The sequence below is a fragment of the Cherax quadricarinatus genome, chromosome 5, assembly GCF_038502225.1.
Source record: "Cherax quadricarinatus isolate ZL_2023a chromosome 5, ASM3850222v1, whole genome shotgun sequence".
In the NCBI taxonomy this organism is placed as follows: domain Eukaryota; kingdom Metazoa; phylum Arthropoda; class Malacostraca; order Decapoda; family Parastacidae; genus Cherax; species Cherax quadricarinatus.
The window spans coordinates 55,811,959-55,828,424 of NC_091296.1; the positions used below are offsets into that span (position 1 = coordinate 55,811,959).

At 40.6% G+C, this 16,466-nt stretch overlaps 1 protein-coding gene across 5 annotated transcripts in view; it reads left to right on the plus strand.

Moving 5' to 3' along the window:
- Positions 1 to 15,845, plus strand: part of LOC128685033 (uncharacterized) — a 72,238-nt gene extending 56,393 nt beyond the window's left edge. For 4 of the 5 annotated variants that reach the window (XM_053771466.2, XM_053771469.2, XM_053771470.2 and 1 more), the window contains exons 9-10: positions 4,874 to 5,010; positions 15,475 to 15,845. In XM_053771466.2, coding sequence (XP_053627441.2) covers positions 4,874 to 5,010; positions 15,475 to 15,588 — 251 coding nt within the window. In that variant the 3' untranslated portion in view covers positions 15,589 to 15,845. Of the gene's footprint in view, positions 1 to 4,873; positions 5,011 to 13,839; positions 14,176 to 15,474 lie in introns of those variants that run through there. The other variant, XM_070102261.1, reaches the window with a different exon arrangement.
- Positions 15,846 to 16,466: the final 621 nt, after the last annotated feature.

A 16,466-nucleotide genomic window follows, 5' to 3' on the forward strand; every position in this document is an offset into this window, starting at 1 on the left:
CAGAGTGATACACTAATAAAGGCTTAACTTTGCAATCACCACTAGCATTGGAACACATCAACAAAGTAAGCCTGTCTTTCATAGGCTTATGTCCTGGGAGTGCCTTTTCTTCCTGAGTAATGTAGGTCCTGCTTGGCATTTTCTTCCAAAACAGGCCTGTTTCATCACAATTAAACACTTGTTCAGGTTTCAGTCCTTCACTGTCTATGTACTCCTTGAATTCCTGCACGTATTTTTCAGCCGCTTTGTGGTCCGAACTGGCAGCCTCACCATGCCGTATCACACTATGTATGCCACTACGCTTCTTAAATCTCTCAAACCAACCTTTGCTGGCCTTAAATTCACTCACATCATCACTAGTTGCAGGCCTTTTTTTAATTAAATCCTCATGCAACTTCTTAGCCTATTCGCTTATGATAGCTTGAGAAACGCTATCTCCTGCTAGCTGTTTTTCATTTATCCACACCAATAAGAGTCTCTCAACATCTTCCATCACTTGCGGTCTCTGTTTCGAAAACACAGTTAAACCTTTGGCAAGAACAGCTTCCTTGATTGCCTTTCTGTTGCCCACAATAGTAGAGATGGTTGATTTGGGTTTCTTGTACAACCTGACCAGGTCGGTGATACGCACTCCACTTTCATACTTATCAATGATCTCTTTCTTCATCTCTATTGGAATTCTAACCCTTATTGCTGTAGGGTTGGAACTAGAAGCTTTCTTGGGGCCCATGGTCACTTATTTTCCAGAAACAGCACCGAAAACACTGTAATAATACGAAATATTCCGATTGTATGCTTGAATGTTACCGCGGAGGCTGGCTGGTAAACAATGGCACCGGCGGAACATATGAGGCTGGCTCAGGCCGCACATTGGACGCGTCTCGGACGAAGGGCGCTGAGCGGGTTTTTGGGCGGTATGCAAGGCAAAATTTTAGCGATCAAAGCGTCCGGTATGCGGATTGTCCGTTATGCAAGGCGTCCGGTATGCGGGGGTCCACTGTACTACAAAAAACTAGGGCATACGAAAACCGAGGTTCCACTGTACATGAAATAATACAATGGTAGGCATAAAAGAAAGCCACTAATTGTGCAGTTCATTTTGGACAACTAATTACTGAAAACCAAACATAGAGTATTAGGTAGGACTTCTTATGTAGTTAACTACAGTCATAAGTACATACTATAAGAAAAGTAGCTAATGACAAATGGTCCATTACAAAAGAGTTACATATTTCCACCTGATTCAAATGAGATCTTCAGTTTTGTGGAGTGATTGAATAGAGATAGTGAAGATTCAGCAAATTACTTAAATTATAATAGAAATAAAATGGAACTAAGATATGGAACAAGGTATGTTTAACCCCTTCAGGGTCCAAGGCCCAAATCTGAAGTGGTGCCCCAGTGTCCAAGAATTTTTCAAAAAAAAATTTGTTATTTTTTCTTGTGAAATGGTAGAGAATCTTTTTGTGAAGGTAATAAAACAAAAAGTACGAAATTTGATGGAAAATTGACGAAATTATGCTCTCGCGAATTTTGATGTGTCAGCGATATTTACGAATAGGCGATTTTGCCGACTTTGACTCCCATTTTAGGCTAATTACATTATTCCAGTCAACCAAATTCTTAGCTATTTCACTAGTATTACTTCTATTCTATCGATTGAGCACAAGAAATCACCAAGTCAACTGTTTCAACTACAAATTAAAGTGATCAGAAATTGTTAATTTGGCCAATTTTACACAAAGTTCAAAATATTCCAATTTCAAAATAGGGTCCAGAATAAACAATGTAGGTATTCCTGGAACTAAACTAACATTTCCTCTGTTCATTAGTTACGTTTTGAGGCTTTACAAATAAATTCCATTTTGATTTTTTATTCACATAATGAATTTTTATTCACACCAAAAAATAGAAGATTTACTGTTATGGAATACTGTAATAATTGTATAAATATCATCACCATATTTGTGAATGCATATTAGACCCACCAGCTGGGGTGTATTAGACGTGTGAGGTCGTTTGTTTACTCTTGAATATCGGCAAAAATTTAACATTTCTGCTACTTTGAGCTCAGTTTCAAGCCATTTCCAGTGCTAAAACCAATCAAAATCATCTCTATTTCTGTAATATGTCTTCCATTCTATCAAATGAGACCAAGAAATCGCAAATAGAACTATAAAAAACACACGAAAAAACACTGCAAAGTCGCTGTTTTAATCGAAAAATCATGATTTCAGTTTTTTCTCTCATTATACACAGCGTGCTGCAGGATCTGTTTTATGTGGTGCACACATACCACATAGATGTATTCTCTCATATCTAGGCCCAAATGTACCACTCACAGTTTATCAGAGTGAGCTGAGCTCATGACGTAGATCTACGGTTTGGACCCTGAACGTAAAGCCGTAGATCTACGGGACGGACCCTCAAAGGGTTAAAACCCATTCTTCACACTTACAGTGAAACCTCAAATTTCGAACGTATCACTTATCGAACTCTTCGAAATCTAATGCTTTTTTCAAACCAACTTTGTCCCTATTATTGAACTCGCCCCTGTTTTTGAACTGCCGGGTACCTGACTTGTCCGACAGCTCGCTCTGTCCACATCCCCTCGCAAGCGCCGTGAGCCAGTCTAGTTTTGTTGATGCTTGAGTGAGCACTAACCTCGCTCTCATTCAAACATTTTATGATTATTTCATTGTGTTTAGTGCTTGTGGGGCTGTGAAATAAGCTACCATCGGCCCAAAGAAACTTGCTAGTGGTATCCCTGTGGTAAAGAAAGTGAGAAACACCATAGATGTGAAGAAGGAAATAATACAGAAATATGAGAGTGGTATGAGACTTGTTGAGCTTGCCAGGATGTATGGGAAAAACAAGTCGACCATCGGTTCTCTCCTGGCAAAGAAAGAAATCAAGGAAGCTGATGTTGGGAAAGGTGTTAATATGCTAACCAAAAAAAGACCACAGACACTATCAGGTTGAGAAGTTGTTGCTGGTGTGGATCAAGTATAAAGAGATGGCAGGTGAGAGTGCTTCAGAGACTATTATTTGCAAAAAGGCAAGGAAGTTGCATGCCGATCTGGTACAGAAAACTCCTGGAACCAGTGCTAACCAGTGAGACAGGGGTCCAGTGACTCAAGCTGGTCCTAGTGGCATTAAAAGACAGAGAAGGGAAGTAACCCTAGAGAGGGCTTTGATACCTGAAGTCCTCATGGAGGGGGATTCTCCTTCGAAACACTAACCTCAACTCCCTCTCTCCTCCTCCCTATCTTCCAGATGCCATCACCAATCTTCAATAAAGGTAAGTAAAAATGTTGTTTTATTTGTTTATTTACATTTATTAATACATAATTGAACACTATATTTGTTGTGTGTATGTAAAACTGTAATTAATCTCTATAAAATGTATTTTTTTTTTTTGTGAATATTTTTGGGTTTCTGGAACGGATTAATTGTATTTCCATTATTTCTTATGAGAAATATTGCTTCGCTTTTCAGACTTTTCGAATTTAGAACTAGCTCCTGGAACGGATTAAGTTCGATATTTGAGGTTCCACTCTATAAGAGTGGTGGTATCACTATACTCTTTATCCATTTCCCTTTTTGCCTTGATGAATAACATTTGTCTCTCCCCACTTCTCACTTCTTCTTTCATAGACCTGTCTGCTGACAAGTCCACTGCGAAATGCATGAAAACACATTGAGCTATTGGAGCGTGAGCAGGGGAATATTTAGTGAAGGGATTCAGGGAAACTGGTTTGCCTGACTTGAGTCCTGGAGGTAGGAAGTACAATGCCTGCACTATAAAGGAGGGGTTTGGGATATTGGCTGATTGGAGTGACATCTAAACTGTCATATGTGAGTGCCTCTGCAAAGACAGTGATTATTTATGAATGATGGTGAAAGTGTTGAACAACGATGAAAGTTTTTTCTTTCTTTTTGGATTTCTTCTCTTTTTTTGGGTCACCCTGCCTTGGTGGGAAACAGCCAGTGTGTTAAAAAAAAAAATTGAGAAAGTGCAAGCTTGCAACAGTACTAGCTCCAGAGCTAAGGGATATGTTCTATGAGGAGACATTAAAGGAACTCAACCTGATGACAATGGAGGACAGGAGAACCAAAGATATGACATTGACCTACAAAATACTAAGAGGAATTGACAAAGTGAATAGGGACAGAATGTTTGAAATGGGAAATGAACACGAGGGCAAAGCTGGAAGTTGAAGACTTGGATGAGTCATAGGGATCTTAGGAATTATTTCTTCAGCCTTAGAGTTTATTGTGATTTCTTCCAATTGAGTACATTCACTTCCTCCATCCTCCCTCCTTCCAGTCTGTTATCCAGTCTTTCCTTACCTAATTTTTTTTTGTTACTCTCATCACCTTGTTCTTTCCTATGCTTACTTTTAATTTCCTTTTTTCACATACTCCAAAATTTGTCTACCATCCTTTGCAACTTCTCTTCAGATCTCTCGGAAACACTGTGCCATTGACAGAAACAATTGTCAACTCCCACTTTGTGTTAGATTCTTTATCTTTTAATCCCACTCTTCTCCCCAACACTTCAGCACTTCTTTTACAACCCCAGCTATAAAATAAAGATATGTTAAACAGCATGGTGACATGCATCACTATTTAAGGCCTACTTTTACTGGAAAATAATCTCCCTCTCTCCTACATACTTTAACCTGAGCTTCACTATCCTTATAAAGGCCCATAATTCCTTTAAACCTTCTTTTTCTCGTTTAAAAGAAGAATTTCTTTTTCTCATTATTATATTCCTTATGAAGCAACAGCATATTGAATAAGTGTAAGATTACAATCTTGAATAGAAATTTAAATTCAATGAATAAATTTACATAATTTTTCTCCCTAGATTCAAATCATGATGAAGGGATTCATATTCCTCGTGGCCAAGTGGCAGGACGAGACTTAGCGCAGTCTGTCCCAGTCAGTGTACCTATGTGGCCTAATTCTAGACCAAAGCCACCAATGGAGCCTCAGTGTATTGAGGTGAGTTGCTTACAAATTATATTTTACCATTCACCCTTCAGTGTAAAAAAAATTATTAGATTTACTAATTTTTAAAACTTCAGTATTGAAATTAACATTTCTAGCTCATCTGCCTCAGTTCACTGAGATCAGTGGTCACTAGAGGTTGCTACCTGTTCTGAGTTGTCTTGGGAAATTAGTGTGGAATATTACAGAATACCATGGCTTGCTTCTGTAGTGTTTTAAAGTCAGAGTTGAAGGCACTGAAGGAGGAAGTCTTACTATCAGAGAGGCAAATAAGAAACTGAAAATTCACCTGGATAACTATAGCAGATGTGATTAGGGTTAGTGAAGGGAAACAGGTTACCAGCAGTGATGAGCAGGTTAGCAGCTTTAACAAGTGGGAAGTAGTTTTGAGTAAGGGAAGAAATATCAGTGAGAAAGATTAACCCTTTGACTGTTTATGCCGTATAAATATGTCTTACGCGCCACTGTTTCGAGGAGGAGGAGGAAGAGGAAGCAGAAGAAGAAGAAGAAGAAGAAGAGGCAGAGGAGGAGGAGGAAGAAGAAGAGGAGGAAGAAGAAGAGGAGGAAGAAGAAGAGGAGGAAGAAGAAGAGGAGGAAGAAGAAGAGGAGGAAGAAGAAGAGGAGGAAGAAGAAGAGGAAGAAGAAGAGGAAGAAGAAGAGGAGGAGGAGGAAGAAGAGGAGGAGGAAGAGGAGGAGGAGGAGGAAGAAGAGGAGGAAGAAGAGGAGGAAGAGGAGGAGGAGGAGGAAGAAGAGGAGGAAGAATAATAATATGTTCCCTTGAAGCATGGAAAACAGTTCACCCATGACAGTGACAAGATAAGGTGAGATAACATCTGATAAGAGCTGACGTTTGATGAGCGTAAAGGAGGGTGGAGGGAGGGTGCAGCTGATAAGAAAAGATTAGATGACCATCCCTGTCCCTCTGTTTTTGCTGGTACACAAACATTTCTGTCTGTCTATTTGTCTGTCAAGCTCCCTGTCTATCCATCTAGCTCTCTGTCTCAGAGAGAGCCACAAGACTGCGTCATCACGTTTACTCACATCTTCAAGCAGAGTATAGCACTTTGTCTGGATTTCTTGGGTTATCCTAGGTAATTTACACTATGTATACTTGTATTTATGTGTACCTGTGAGACAGAGATAGACAGACAGATAGAAAGAGAGACAGATTGAAAGAGATAGAATGAGGGAGAAAGATAATTAGATAGAATGGAGGGGAAGCAGAATCGGACCCCATTGTTTTGACAGGTGGTAGGGGGAGTGAGTAATGAGACAATATGTCATTTTGACAGCTGCCGACTCCTGACTCAAAACAGTTATAAGCCACACACTCGCACACAAGACAAGCTTGCTGAATGGAGATAATAGCAGTTATATGAAAGTATCTAGTGACTATATATGTGTATATATATATTATAGAAACCAGAAGCAAGAAGGGAAGGCAGGAATGAAGGAAGGACAGATGAAGGAATGTAGGAAGAAAGGTAGGAAAGGAATGCAGGAAAGGAGTGCAGGAAAGGAATGCAGGAAAGGAATGAAGGAAAGGAATGCAGGAAAGTAGGAAGGAAGGAATGCAGGAAAGTAGGAAGGAAGGAATGATGACACATGACCATTTACCTAGGATAACTAGTAGAATGACATGGAAAGCATATAAATCTATAGGGGAAGGAAGGCGGGGTAGGGGGTCATCCTTGAAAGGGTTGGAGAGAGGGGGTAAAGGTGGTTTTGTGGGCGAGGGGCTTGGACTTCCAGCAAGCGTGCGTGAGCGTGTTAGATAGGAGTGAATGGAGACGAATGGTACTTGGGACCTGACGATCTGTTGGAGTGTGAGCAAGGTAATATTTAGTGAAGGGATTCAGGGAAACCGGTTATTTTCATATAGTCGGACTTGAGTCCTGGAAATGGGAAGTACAATGCCTACACTTTAAAGGAGGGGTTTGGGATATTGGCAGTTTGGAGGGATATGTTGTGTATCTTTATACGTATATGCTTCTAAACTGTTGTATTCTGAGCACCTCTGCAAAAACAGTGATAATGTGTGAGTGTGGTGAAAGTGTTTTATGATGAAAGTATTTTCTTTTTGGGGATTTTCTTTCTTTTTTGGGTCACCCTGCCTCGGTGGGAGACGGCCAACTTGTTGAAAAAAAAGAAAAAAAAACTACATAACACAACTGCCTGCTAATACTTTGAAGAAAACTGCTCAGATGAGGTGTTTTGTCTTTGCATGTGAAAAAAAAAGTCCACAAAAATGCGCACACACACTGGTTTTATGTGTGAGAAGTGTAAAACACCACTGTGTATGAAAACATGCTTCAAAGAATTCCACAAGCTGCAGAACTTCTAGGAATATGTTCGGTGACTGTATATTGGTATATATATTATAGAACAATAGTAATGAACAATTTTTTGTATTGTTTGTTTTTGTAAACAAGTTTTGTAAACAATATATTGATAATTATGTTTGTGTGCTTATTGTGTTGTATACAACGAGTGTATATATGTACATTGCACCTTACTTTGGTCTCACAGGCCACATAAGTTATGTGAAAAAATAAAATAGTGAAAAAAACAAAAAACCTTCAAATACAAGTAAACTAAAGTTTACCGGGTGAGCGGCAGTCACCGCTGTTGCCATACACAGCTCATTTTCTGCAAACCTCACAGCTCTGTCTCGGTAAGTACTGATGGCAAAATTTTTTTTTTAGACCAAAACACTCAGAAAAATAATCTTAACATTTTCATAAGAAAAAAATAATTTTTTTTTTTCGAATATTTTGCGACATAGAATGACAGTTTTAGAGAGGGGCCTGCGACAGTCAAAGGGTTAAAAGAGCAGTTTTTTTTTTTTTCCTTGAGCTGGTGTTGATACAGAAAACAGGTTGGATAATACGTCAGGTAATGGAAACAAGCCCATTGTCTTCCTCAGTGCTGATGGAAATGATATTTGGAAGAGCAAGAGACAGGAGCTGCTAGTCAAGTACAGGACAGCTATAGATCTAATTAAGCCTAAGGGAGGAGCTCAAATCATATGCAGCATTTTGCCTGGAAGGGGAGTAAGCAGTGAATGGATGTCTAGATCAGTTGATGTGAATTGTTGCCTAGATAAATACTGCAAAGAACTTGCAGTCCCATTCACTGACAACTGTTGGAAGAATTTCTTTGATAAATATATGAGTGCAAGAGATGGAGTACATCTCTCTGGGGCAGGGGTGTTAGTGTTAGCTAATTATGTTGAGGGGGCTATTCTTGAATTGTCTAGAACTTTAAACTCGTAGAAGATAGAGTTATGGGAGTATGGGAAACAAATTGGCTGCAGCATGAGGAATGAAAGCAGGAAAAATTGCCAAGATACCTCGGAGAAGTGTTCAAAAAACATTTTTTATAATATAGTTACTAATAAAAGCAAAGGATTGATCAACAAATGAAGACAGGAAGTAGAGGGCATCATGTGACTAACTTGCTTAAGGTCTACTACACTAATAGTACGAGAGCTAGAAATAAAATAAATGAACTGAGATTCCTGCATGTGCAGGAAGCACAGATATTATTGCTATAACAGACATTTGGTTCAAACTGAAAGATAGAGAAATGCCTTCTGAATGCCACATACAAGGATATAAATTATTTTTCACCAGTAGGGTCAACAGGAAGGATGGTGGATTGGTGATGTATGTCTGAGATAATTTAAACTGGTATATTAGACGAGATATAAAAGTGGAAGTGACAGATACTGAATCTGTTTGGCTACAGTTCCTCAAGGAATATGAAAAGCTAATCCTGGGTGTGATTTACAGGCTCCCAAACCTTAGTAAGGAACACAGTAAATGTCTATGGGATGAAATTACTAAGGTATTTAAATATGATTTTTTTTTAATGGTGGTTTATATGGTTTATATGGGGGCAGGAGGAAAGAGGAGTGATTGGTGGAATGATGAAGTAAAGGGTGTGATAAAAGAGAAAAAGGTAGCTTACGAGAGGTTTTTACAAAGCAGAAGTGTTATAAGAAGAGCAGAGTATATGGAGAGTAAAAGAAAGGTGAAGAGAGTGGTGAGAGAGTGCAAAAGGAGAGCAGATGAAAGAGTGGGAGAGGCACTGTCAAGAAATTTTAATGAAAATAAGAAAAAATTTTGGAGTGAGTTAAACAAGTTAAGAAAGCCTAGGGAAAGTATGGATTTGTCAGTTAAAAACAGAGTAGGGGAGTTAGTAGATGGGGAGAGGGAGGTATTAGGTAGATGGCAAGAATATTTTCAGGAACTTTTAAATGTTAAGGAAGAAAGGGAGGGGGTAATTTCATGCACTGGCCAGGGAGGTATACCATCTTTTAGGAGTGAAGAAGAGCAGAATGTAAGTGTGGTGGAGGTACGTGAGGCATTACGTAGAATGAAAGGGGGTAAAGCAGCTGGAAATGATGGGATCATGACAGAAATGTTAAAAGCAGGGGGGGATATAGTGTTGGAGTGGTTGGTACTTTTGTTTAATAAATGTATGAAAGAGGGGAAGGTACCTAGGGATTGGCAGAGAGCATGTATAGTCCCTTTATATAAAGGGAAAGGGGACAAAAGAGATTGTAAAAATTATAGAGGAATAAGTTTACTGAGTATACCAGGAAAAGTATACGGTAGGGTTATAATTGAAAGAATTAGAGGTAAGACAGAATGTAGGATTGCGGATGAGCAAGGAGGCTTCAGAGTGGGTAGGGGATGTGTAGATCAAGTGTTTACATTGAAGTATATATGTGAACAGTATTTAGATAAAGGTAGGGAAGTTTTTATTGCATTTATGGATTTAGAAAAGGCATATGATAGAGTGGATAGAGGAGCAATGTGGCAGATGTTGCAAGTATATGGAATAGGTGGTAAGTTACTAAATGCTGTAAAGAGCTTTTATGAGGATAGTGAGGCTCAGGTTAGGGTGTGTAGAAGAGAGGGAGAATACTTCCCGGTAAAAGTAGGTCTTAGACAGGGATATGTAATGTCACCATGGTTGTTTAATATATTTATAGATGGGGTTGTAAAAGAAGTAAATGCTAGGGTGTTCAAGAGAGGGGTGGGATTAAATTATGGGGAATCAAATTCAAAATGGGAATTGACACAGTTACTTTTTGCTGATGATACTGTGCTTATGGGAGATTCTACAGAAAAATTGCAAAGGTTAGTGGATGAGTTTGAGAATGTGTGTAAAGGTAGAAAGTTGAAAGTGAACATAGAAAAGAGTAAGGTGATGAGGGTATCAAATGATTTAGATAAAGAAAAATTGGATATCAAATTGGGGAGGAGGAGTATGGAAGAAGTGAATGTTTTCAGATACTTGGGAGTTGACGTGTCGGCGGATGGATTTATGAAGGATGAGGTTATTCATAGAACTGATGAGGGAAAAAAGGTGAGTGGTGCGTTGAGGTATATGTGGAGTCAAAAAACGTTATCTATGGAGGCAAAGAAGGGAATGAATGAAAGTATAGTAGTACCAACACTCTTATATGGATGTGAAGCTTGGGTGGTAAATGCAGCAGCGAGGAGACGGTTGGAGGCAGTGGAGATGTCCTGTTTAAGGGCAATGTGTGGTGTAAATATTATGCAGAAAATTCGGAGTGTGGAAATTAAGAGAAGGTGTGGAGTTAATAAAAGCAATAGTCAGAGGGCAGAAGAGGGGTTGTTGAGGTGGTTTGGTCATTTAGAGAGAATGGATCAAAGTAGAATGACATGGAAAGCATATAAATCTATAGGGGAAGGAAGGAGGGGTAGGGGTCTTCCTCGAAAGGGTTGGAAAGAGGGGGTAAAGGAGGTTTTGTGGGCTAGGGGCTTGGACTTCCAGCAAGCGTGCATGAGCGTGTTAGATAGGAGTGAATGGAGGCGAATGATACTTGGGACCTGACAATCTGTTGGAGTGTGAGCAGGGTAATATTTAGTGAAGGGATTCAGGGAAACCGGTTATGTTCATATAGTCGGACTTGAGTCCTGGAAATGGGAAGTACAATGCCTGCACTTTAAAGGAGGGGTTTGGGATATTGGCAGTTTGGAGGGATATGTTGTGTATCTTTATACATATATGCTTCTAAGCTGTTGTATTCTGAGCACCTCTGCAAAAGCAGTGATAATGTGTGAGTGTGGTGAAAGTGTTGAATGATGATGAAAGTATTTTCTTTTTGGGGATTTTCTTTCTTTTTTGGGTCACCCTGCCTCGGTGGGAGACGGCCGACTTGTTGAAAAAAAAAAAAATTACTTTTTTTATTTTTTTAACACCAGACATCTCCCACCAAGGCAAGGTAGCCCAGAAAAGAGATGTAAGATTTTTCTCTTTTGCATTTAGTAATTTTACAGGAAATAGGGTTACTAGTATGACTTATGGAGGAAGAATTCTTCTCCACTTCCTCACAGAGTATTTTTTTTTAATTTGCCTTATTTCCTGGAACATTACTTCTGTACCATTTGAGGATTTAAACAGTATAAGTAAACCTTGTGTAACAATGAGCTACTCTTCCTGCAATTAACTTCCACATAGTGATATAGAGCCTCTCCTCACTTAGTGACGGAGTTCTGTTCCTAAGACCACGTCGTTCAACGAATTCGTCGCAAAGTGAGGAGCATACTATATTGTTAGTGAGTTTATGTCAACCATCTTTGATATTGGTTTAATGTCACCTTTACATCATTTGCAGTGGACCCCCGCATAGCGATTTTAATCCGTGCAACAGGGCTCATTGTTATGCGAAATGATCGGTATGCGAATGAATTTTCCCCATAAGAAATAATGGAAATCAAATTAATCCGTGCAAGACACCCAAAAGTATGAAAAAAAAATTTTTACCACATGAAATATACATTTTCCTACACACAAAGAGAAGGATACATGCACAATAGTAGAGTAGTACATGCACAATATATATTGTGCATGTACTACTCTACTAAATGAAGAATAAATGACACTTACCTTTATTGAAGATGCAGCAATGACTGATGAGACACTGTGTCCTGGGAGTGCCTTTTCCTCCTGAGTACTGTAGGTCCTGTTTGGCATTTTCTTCCAGAACAGGCCTTATCACACTGTGTATGCCACTACGATTCTTAAATCTCTCAAACCAACCTTTGCTGGCTTTAAATTCACCAATATGAGCACTAGTTCCAGGCATTTTTCCCTGTTCACCTGGGTGTTAGTCGACTGGTGTGGGTTGCATCCTGGGAGACAAGATTAAGGACCCCAATGGAAATAAGTTAGTCTTTGATGACACTGACTTTTTTGGGTTATCCTGGGTGGCAAATCCTCTGGGGTTAATTGTTTCTTGGTATTCTCAATAAGCCACACCAACAATGGTGCTACAGCAGCAGCAGCAGCAGCAGCTGACAGTGATACAGCAGCAGCAGACGGTACTACAGCAGCAGCAGACGGTACTACAGCAGCTGACGGTGGTACAACAGCTACAGCAGCTGACGGTGGTACAACAGCAGCAGCAGCTGACAGTGCTACAGCAGCAGCAGACGATGCTACAGCAGCAGCAGACGATGCTACAGCAGCAGCAGACGGTACTACAGCAGCAGCAGCAGCAGCAGCTGACGGTGCTACAGCAGCAGCAGCAGCTGACAGTGCAGCAGCAGCTGACGGTGGTACAGCAGCAGCAGCAGCTGTACCACCAATAGTAGCGATGGTTGATTGGGGTTTATTATACAACCTGGCCAGCTCGGAGACACGCACTCCACTTTCATACTTATCAATGATCTTTTTCTTCATCTCTATAGTAATTCTCACCCTTATTGCTGTAGGGTTGGCACTAGAAGCTTTCTTGGGGCCCATGGTCACCTATTTTGCAGATAAAATCACCAAAAACACTGTAATAATACGAAATGTTCCGATTGTATGCTTGGATGTTACCGCGGAGGCTGGCTGGTAAACAATGCCACCGGCGGCACATGTGATGCTGGCTAAGGGCGCACATTGGACGCGTCTCGGACGAACAGCGGTGAGCGGGTTTTTGAGCGGTATGCGAGGCAAAATTTTTGCGATAAAAGCGAGCGGTATGCGGATTAAACGTTATGTGATGCCAACGGTATGCGGAGGTCCACTGTATAGCATTTCTGGTATACAGTAGACATTTAACATGGTAGTTACATTCCTGAAAACACCATGTTAGGTAAAACTGTTAGATGAACCGAAGAACTTATGGAAAAAATAGGGTTATGTTCCTGGGAGCCCCATAAAAGCCAAACAACTTGTTTTTAGGCCTCCACATGTAATTGTAGTTCATTTTCGTGATGTATTATGTTGTTTTTACTGCATAAGATTGCAAATGCAACAGAAATAATAATATTTCTTACCTTAAATTGTGGGTGCTGGTGTTTATGGATGATTGTGGAGAGTTCTGCTGTGGCCCTACTGGGCTGAGGTGAATGGTAGAGGTTCAGGTACTGAAGTCGATGGTTGTACTGGAGTGTGCATAAATTCTGTAATGGATTTCTGTTCTATTTTACCTTACAGTACATTATACACTTGACGGTAAGGCATCAGCTGCCCTAGACACCGTTTCAGGGTCCTCTTCAATGAAAAGCCTAAGTCATTCAGTCGGTCAAATCAGTAAGTCAGTCAGTCAAGTCAGTCAATCAAGTCATTCAGTCTAGTCAAGTCAGTCAGCCAGTAAGTAAGTCAGTCAAGTCAGTAAGTTATTCAGTCAAGTCAGTAAATCAGTCAGTCAGTCAGTCACACACTGATGTTTACCTCACTTTATGTCCACAAAGCGAGCTTCATTACTGCCATAGGTTATCTCTTGTCTAATATCTCTGTTTTCTTCATTAATTCTAAGACTTAAATGCTTATACCTTTTCTTGCCGCTTTCAGCAACACTGGTATGCCTACTGGGTGTCATGATTGATTGGCAGATACAAGATGTGGTTATTAAAAGATCAAAACACAATTCACAAACCCTGCTAGCTTGTAGCAGAGAAGAGGAACTACCTGGACATGTATGACGTACAAATGCTGGGATAGTGGTGTTAGGAGTGTCGGGGGGTGGCAGGGGATGGCGGGAGGTCTCCCCCGCTGATCCACAACAAGGCCGCTGCTTGAGGAAAAGGAAATTTTTTCCCCTTCCGCAAACTGAACCATATTAAATTAATTTTATGAAGTGCTAAATAAAATTGTGCTGCAGTTCTTCAGTCATGCTATACCCTAATCATGCCAAATAAACTCATGTTAAATGATGGTCTACTGTATTTTTAAATGTTTATGCAGTAGTGTACTGTATATTGAAATAAACAGAATAGAGGAAATCAGCTCTAATATGCATTATTGAGGTATAAATTCTGGTCAGAGAGCCTGTCATAAGTCTGAGGTGTCGGTAAATAAGTACATCACTAAGTGAGGAGAAGCTGTACTACGTCCTGCAGATTTATCACATCTGCATATTGTATATTGTTTTGGGATCCAAAATTATATCCAAGAAATCTTTGATAAAGATTTCTGTGAATGAGCTAAAATATTTCATTTCTCCAATGAAAAGCAGGGGCACCACGAATACACTGAGAGAGAACACAGTAAGTGTCAGGGGCCTAAGACTGTTCAGCTGCCTCTCAGCATACATAAAGGGTATTGAGAGTAAGACACATGTGCAACATCTGGGTATCTTTATTGTAGACGTTTCGCCATCCAGTGGTTTTATCAATACAAATTCTAGGACATAACTTGAAGACAGTAGAACTATGTACAGAAGATGAGGTAATCAGTCCCTCAACCTAGGAGTAGGTGCGAACAGCACCATAGTCGTGGAGATTCTATATAAGGGCCAGGATTCTTTCTTCTGCTTCAGAATCTCCACGACTATGGTGCTGTTCGCACCTACTCCTAGGTTGAGGGACTGATTACCTCATCTTCTGTACATAGTTCTACTGTCTTCAAGTTATGTCCTAGAATTTGTATTGATAAAGCCACTGGATGGCGAAACGTCTACAATAAAGATACCCAGATGTTGCACATGTGTCTTACTCTCATCTTATATACCATTCGTACACATAAAGGGTATTACCAATAGACCCCTGGCAGTCTTCAAGAAGGCACTGGACAGGCACCTAAAGTCAGTACCTGACCAGCCGGGTTGTGTTTCATACGTCAGTTTGCGTGCGGCCAACAGTAACAGCCCGGTTGATCAGACCCTGATCCACCATTAGGCCTGGTCTCAGACTGGGCCACAGGGGCATTGACCCCCAAAACCTTCTCCAGGCCATCTATGAAAGACACTTTCTTTTATACCCTGTATGTTGGAAAAGAAAAAAGTTGGGTGTAAAAGAGTTACTGAGAAGTAGGAGTTTGAACATCCACTGGGTGTATGCAAGTGTTAGATTGGAGTTACGGGAGGCAAATGACTTGAGGAATTGCAGGTGCTGTTGGAGCATGAATATAATTTCTATGATGGAACGAAAAGAAACATATGCACATTGGTTTATAGTTATGTTGGATACAATAAATTTTACCTTTCAGAGACCAAGTGACACGGGGCAAATGGCAGCATCCATCAAGGCTCTGGCAAGGAGTGTTCACAGCACCTCTGTGGACCTGTTTGGTGATCTACCCCGGCCGCGTCAGCCATTTTGAAAACCAGTGATGTCACAGAAATTTCAAGCTCTCTGACATGTAATGAACTAGACTGCAGATGACCAGTGAGGTGTTGGATGGAAAGATAACCATCCAACACTTAAATTATGGCTACTGTCATATTCACTATGTATCATACTTGAAAGTGAAAAGCAGTCTCTCTTGTGATTAGTTTTGCAGTTTTTTCAGAAAATTCTATGTTCATCCTAACAATGGATATAAGACTGTCACCAGAATGCTAAGGTAATGAATTGTTTTATAAAAAATTTTCTATCCAGAAGAATGGATGGTGTAGCAGGTGTTACCTTTGATTTTTAACCGACTAATTTGAACGCATGTCAAAAAGACAAGGAGTACAGAATTTTACACCAAGATTTCATAATGCAAGAACTGAATGAATAACTAAATAAATTATCACACACACACACACACGGCCAGTGACGAGGCAGGGCCAGGAGCTGTGACTAGACCCCTGCAACCTCAACTAGGTGAACGCATGCACGTGCGCGCACACGTGCACACGCGCGCGCACACACACACACACACACACACACACACACACACACACACACACACACACACACACACACACACACGAGCACGCACACCTGCGCACGCACACCCGCACACGAGAGCGCATCCACGCACACACACACACACACACACACACACACACACACACACACACACACACACACACACACACACACACACACCCACTCACCCACCCCCACACACCCACACGCACACACCCGCACGCACACACCCGCGTGTGCACACCCGCGTGCACGCGCGTGCGCGCGCGCACACACACACGCACGCACGCACACGCACACACACACACACACACACACACACACACACACACACACACACAC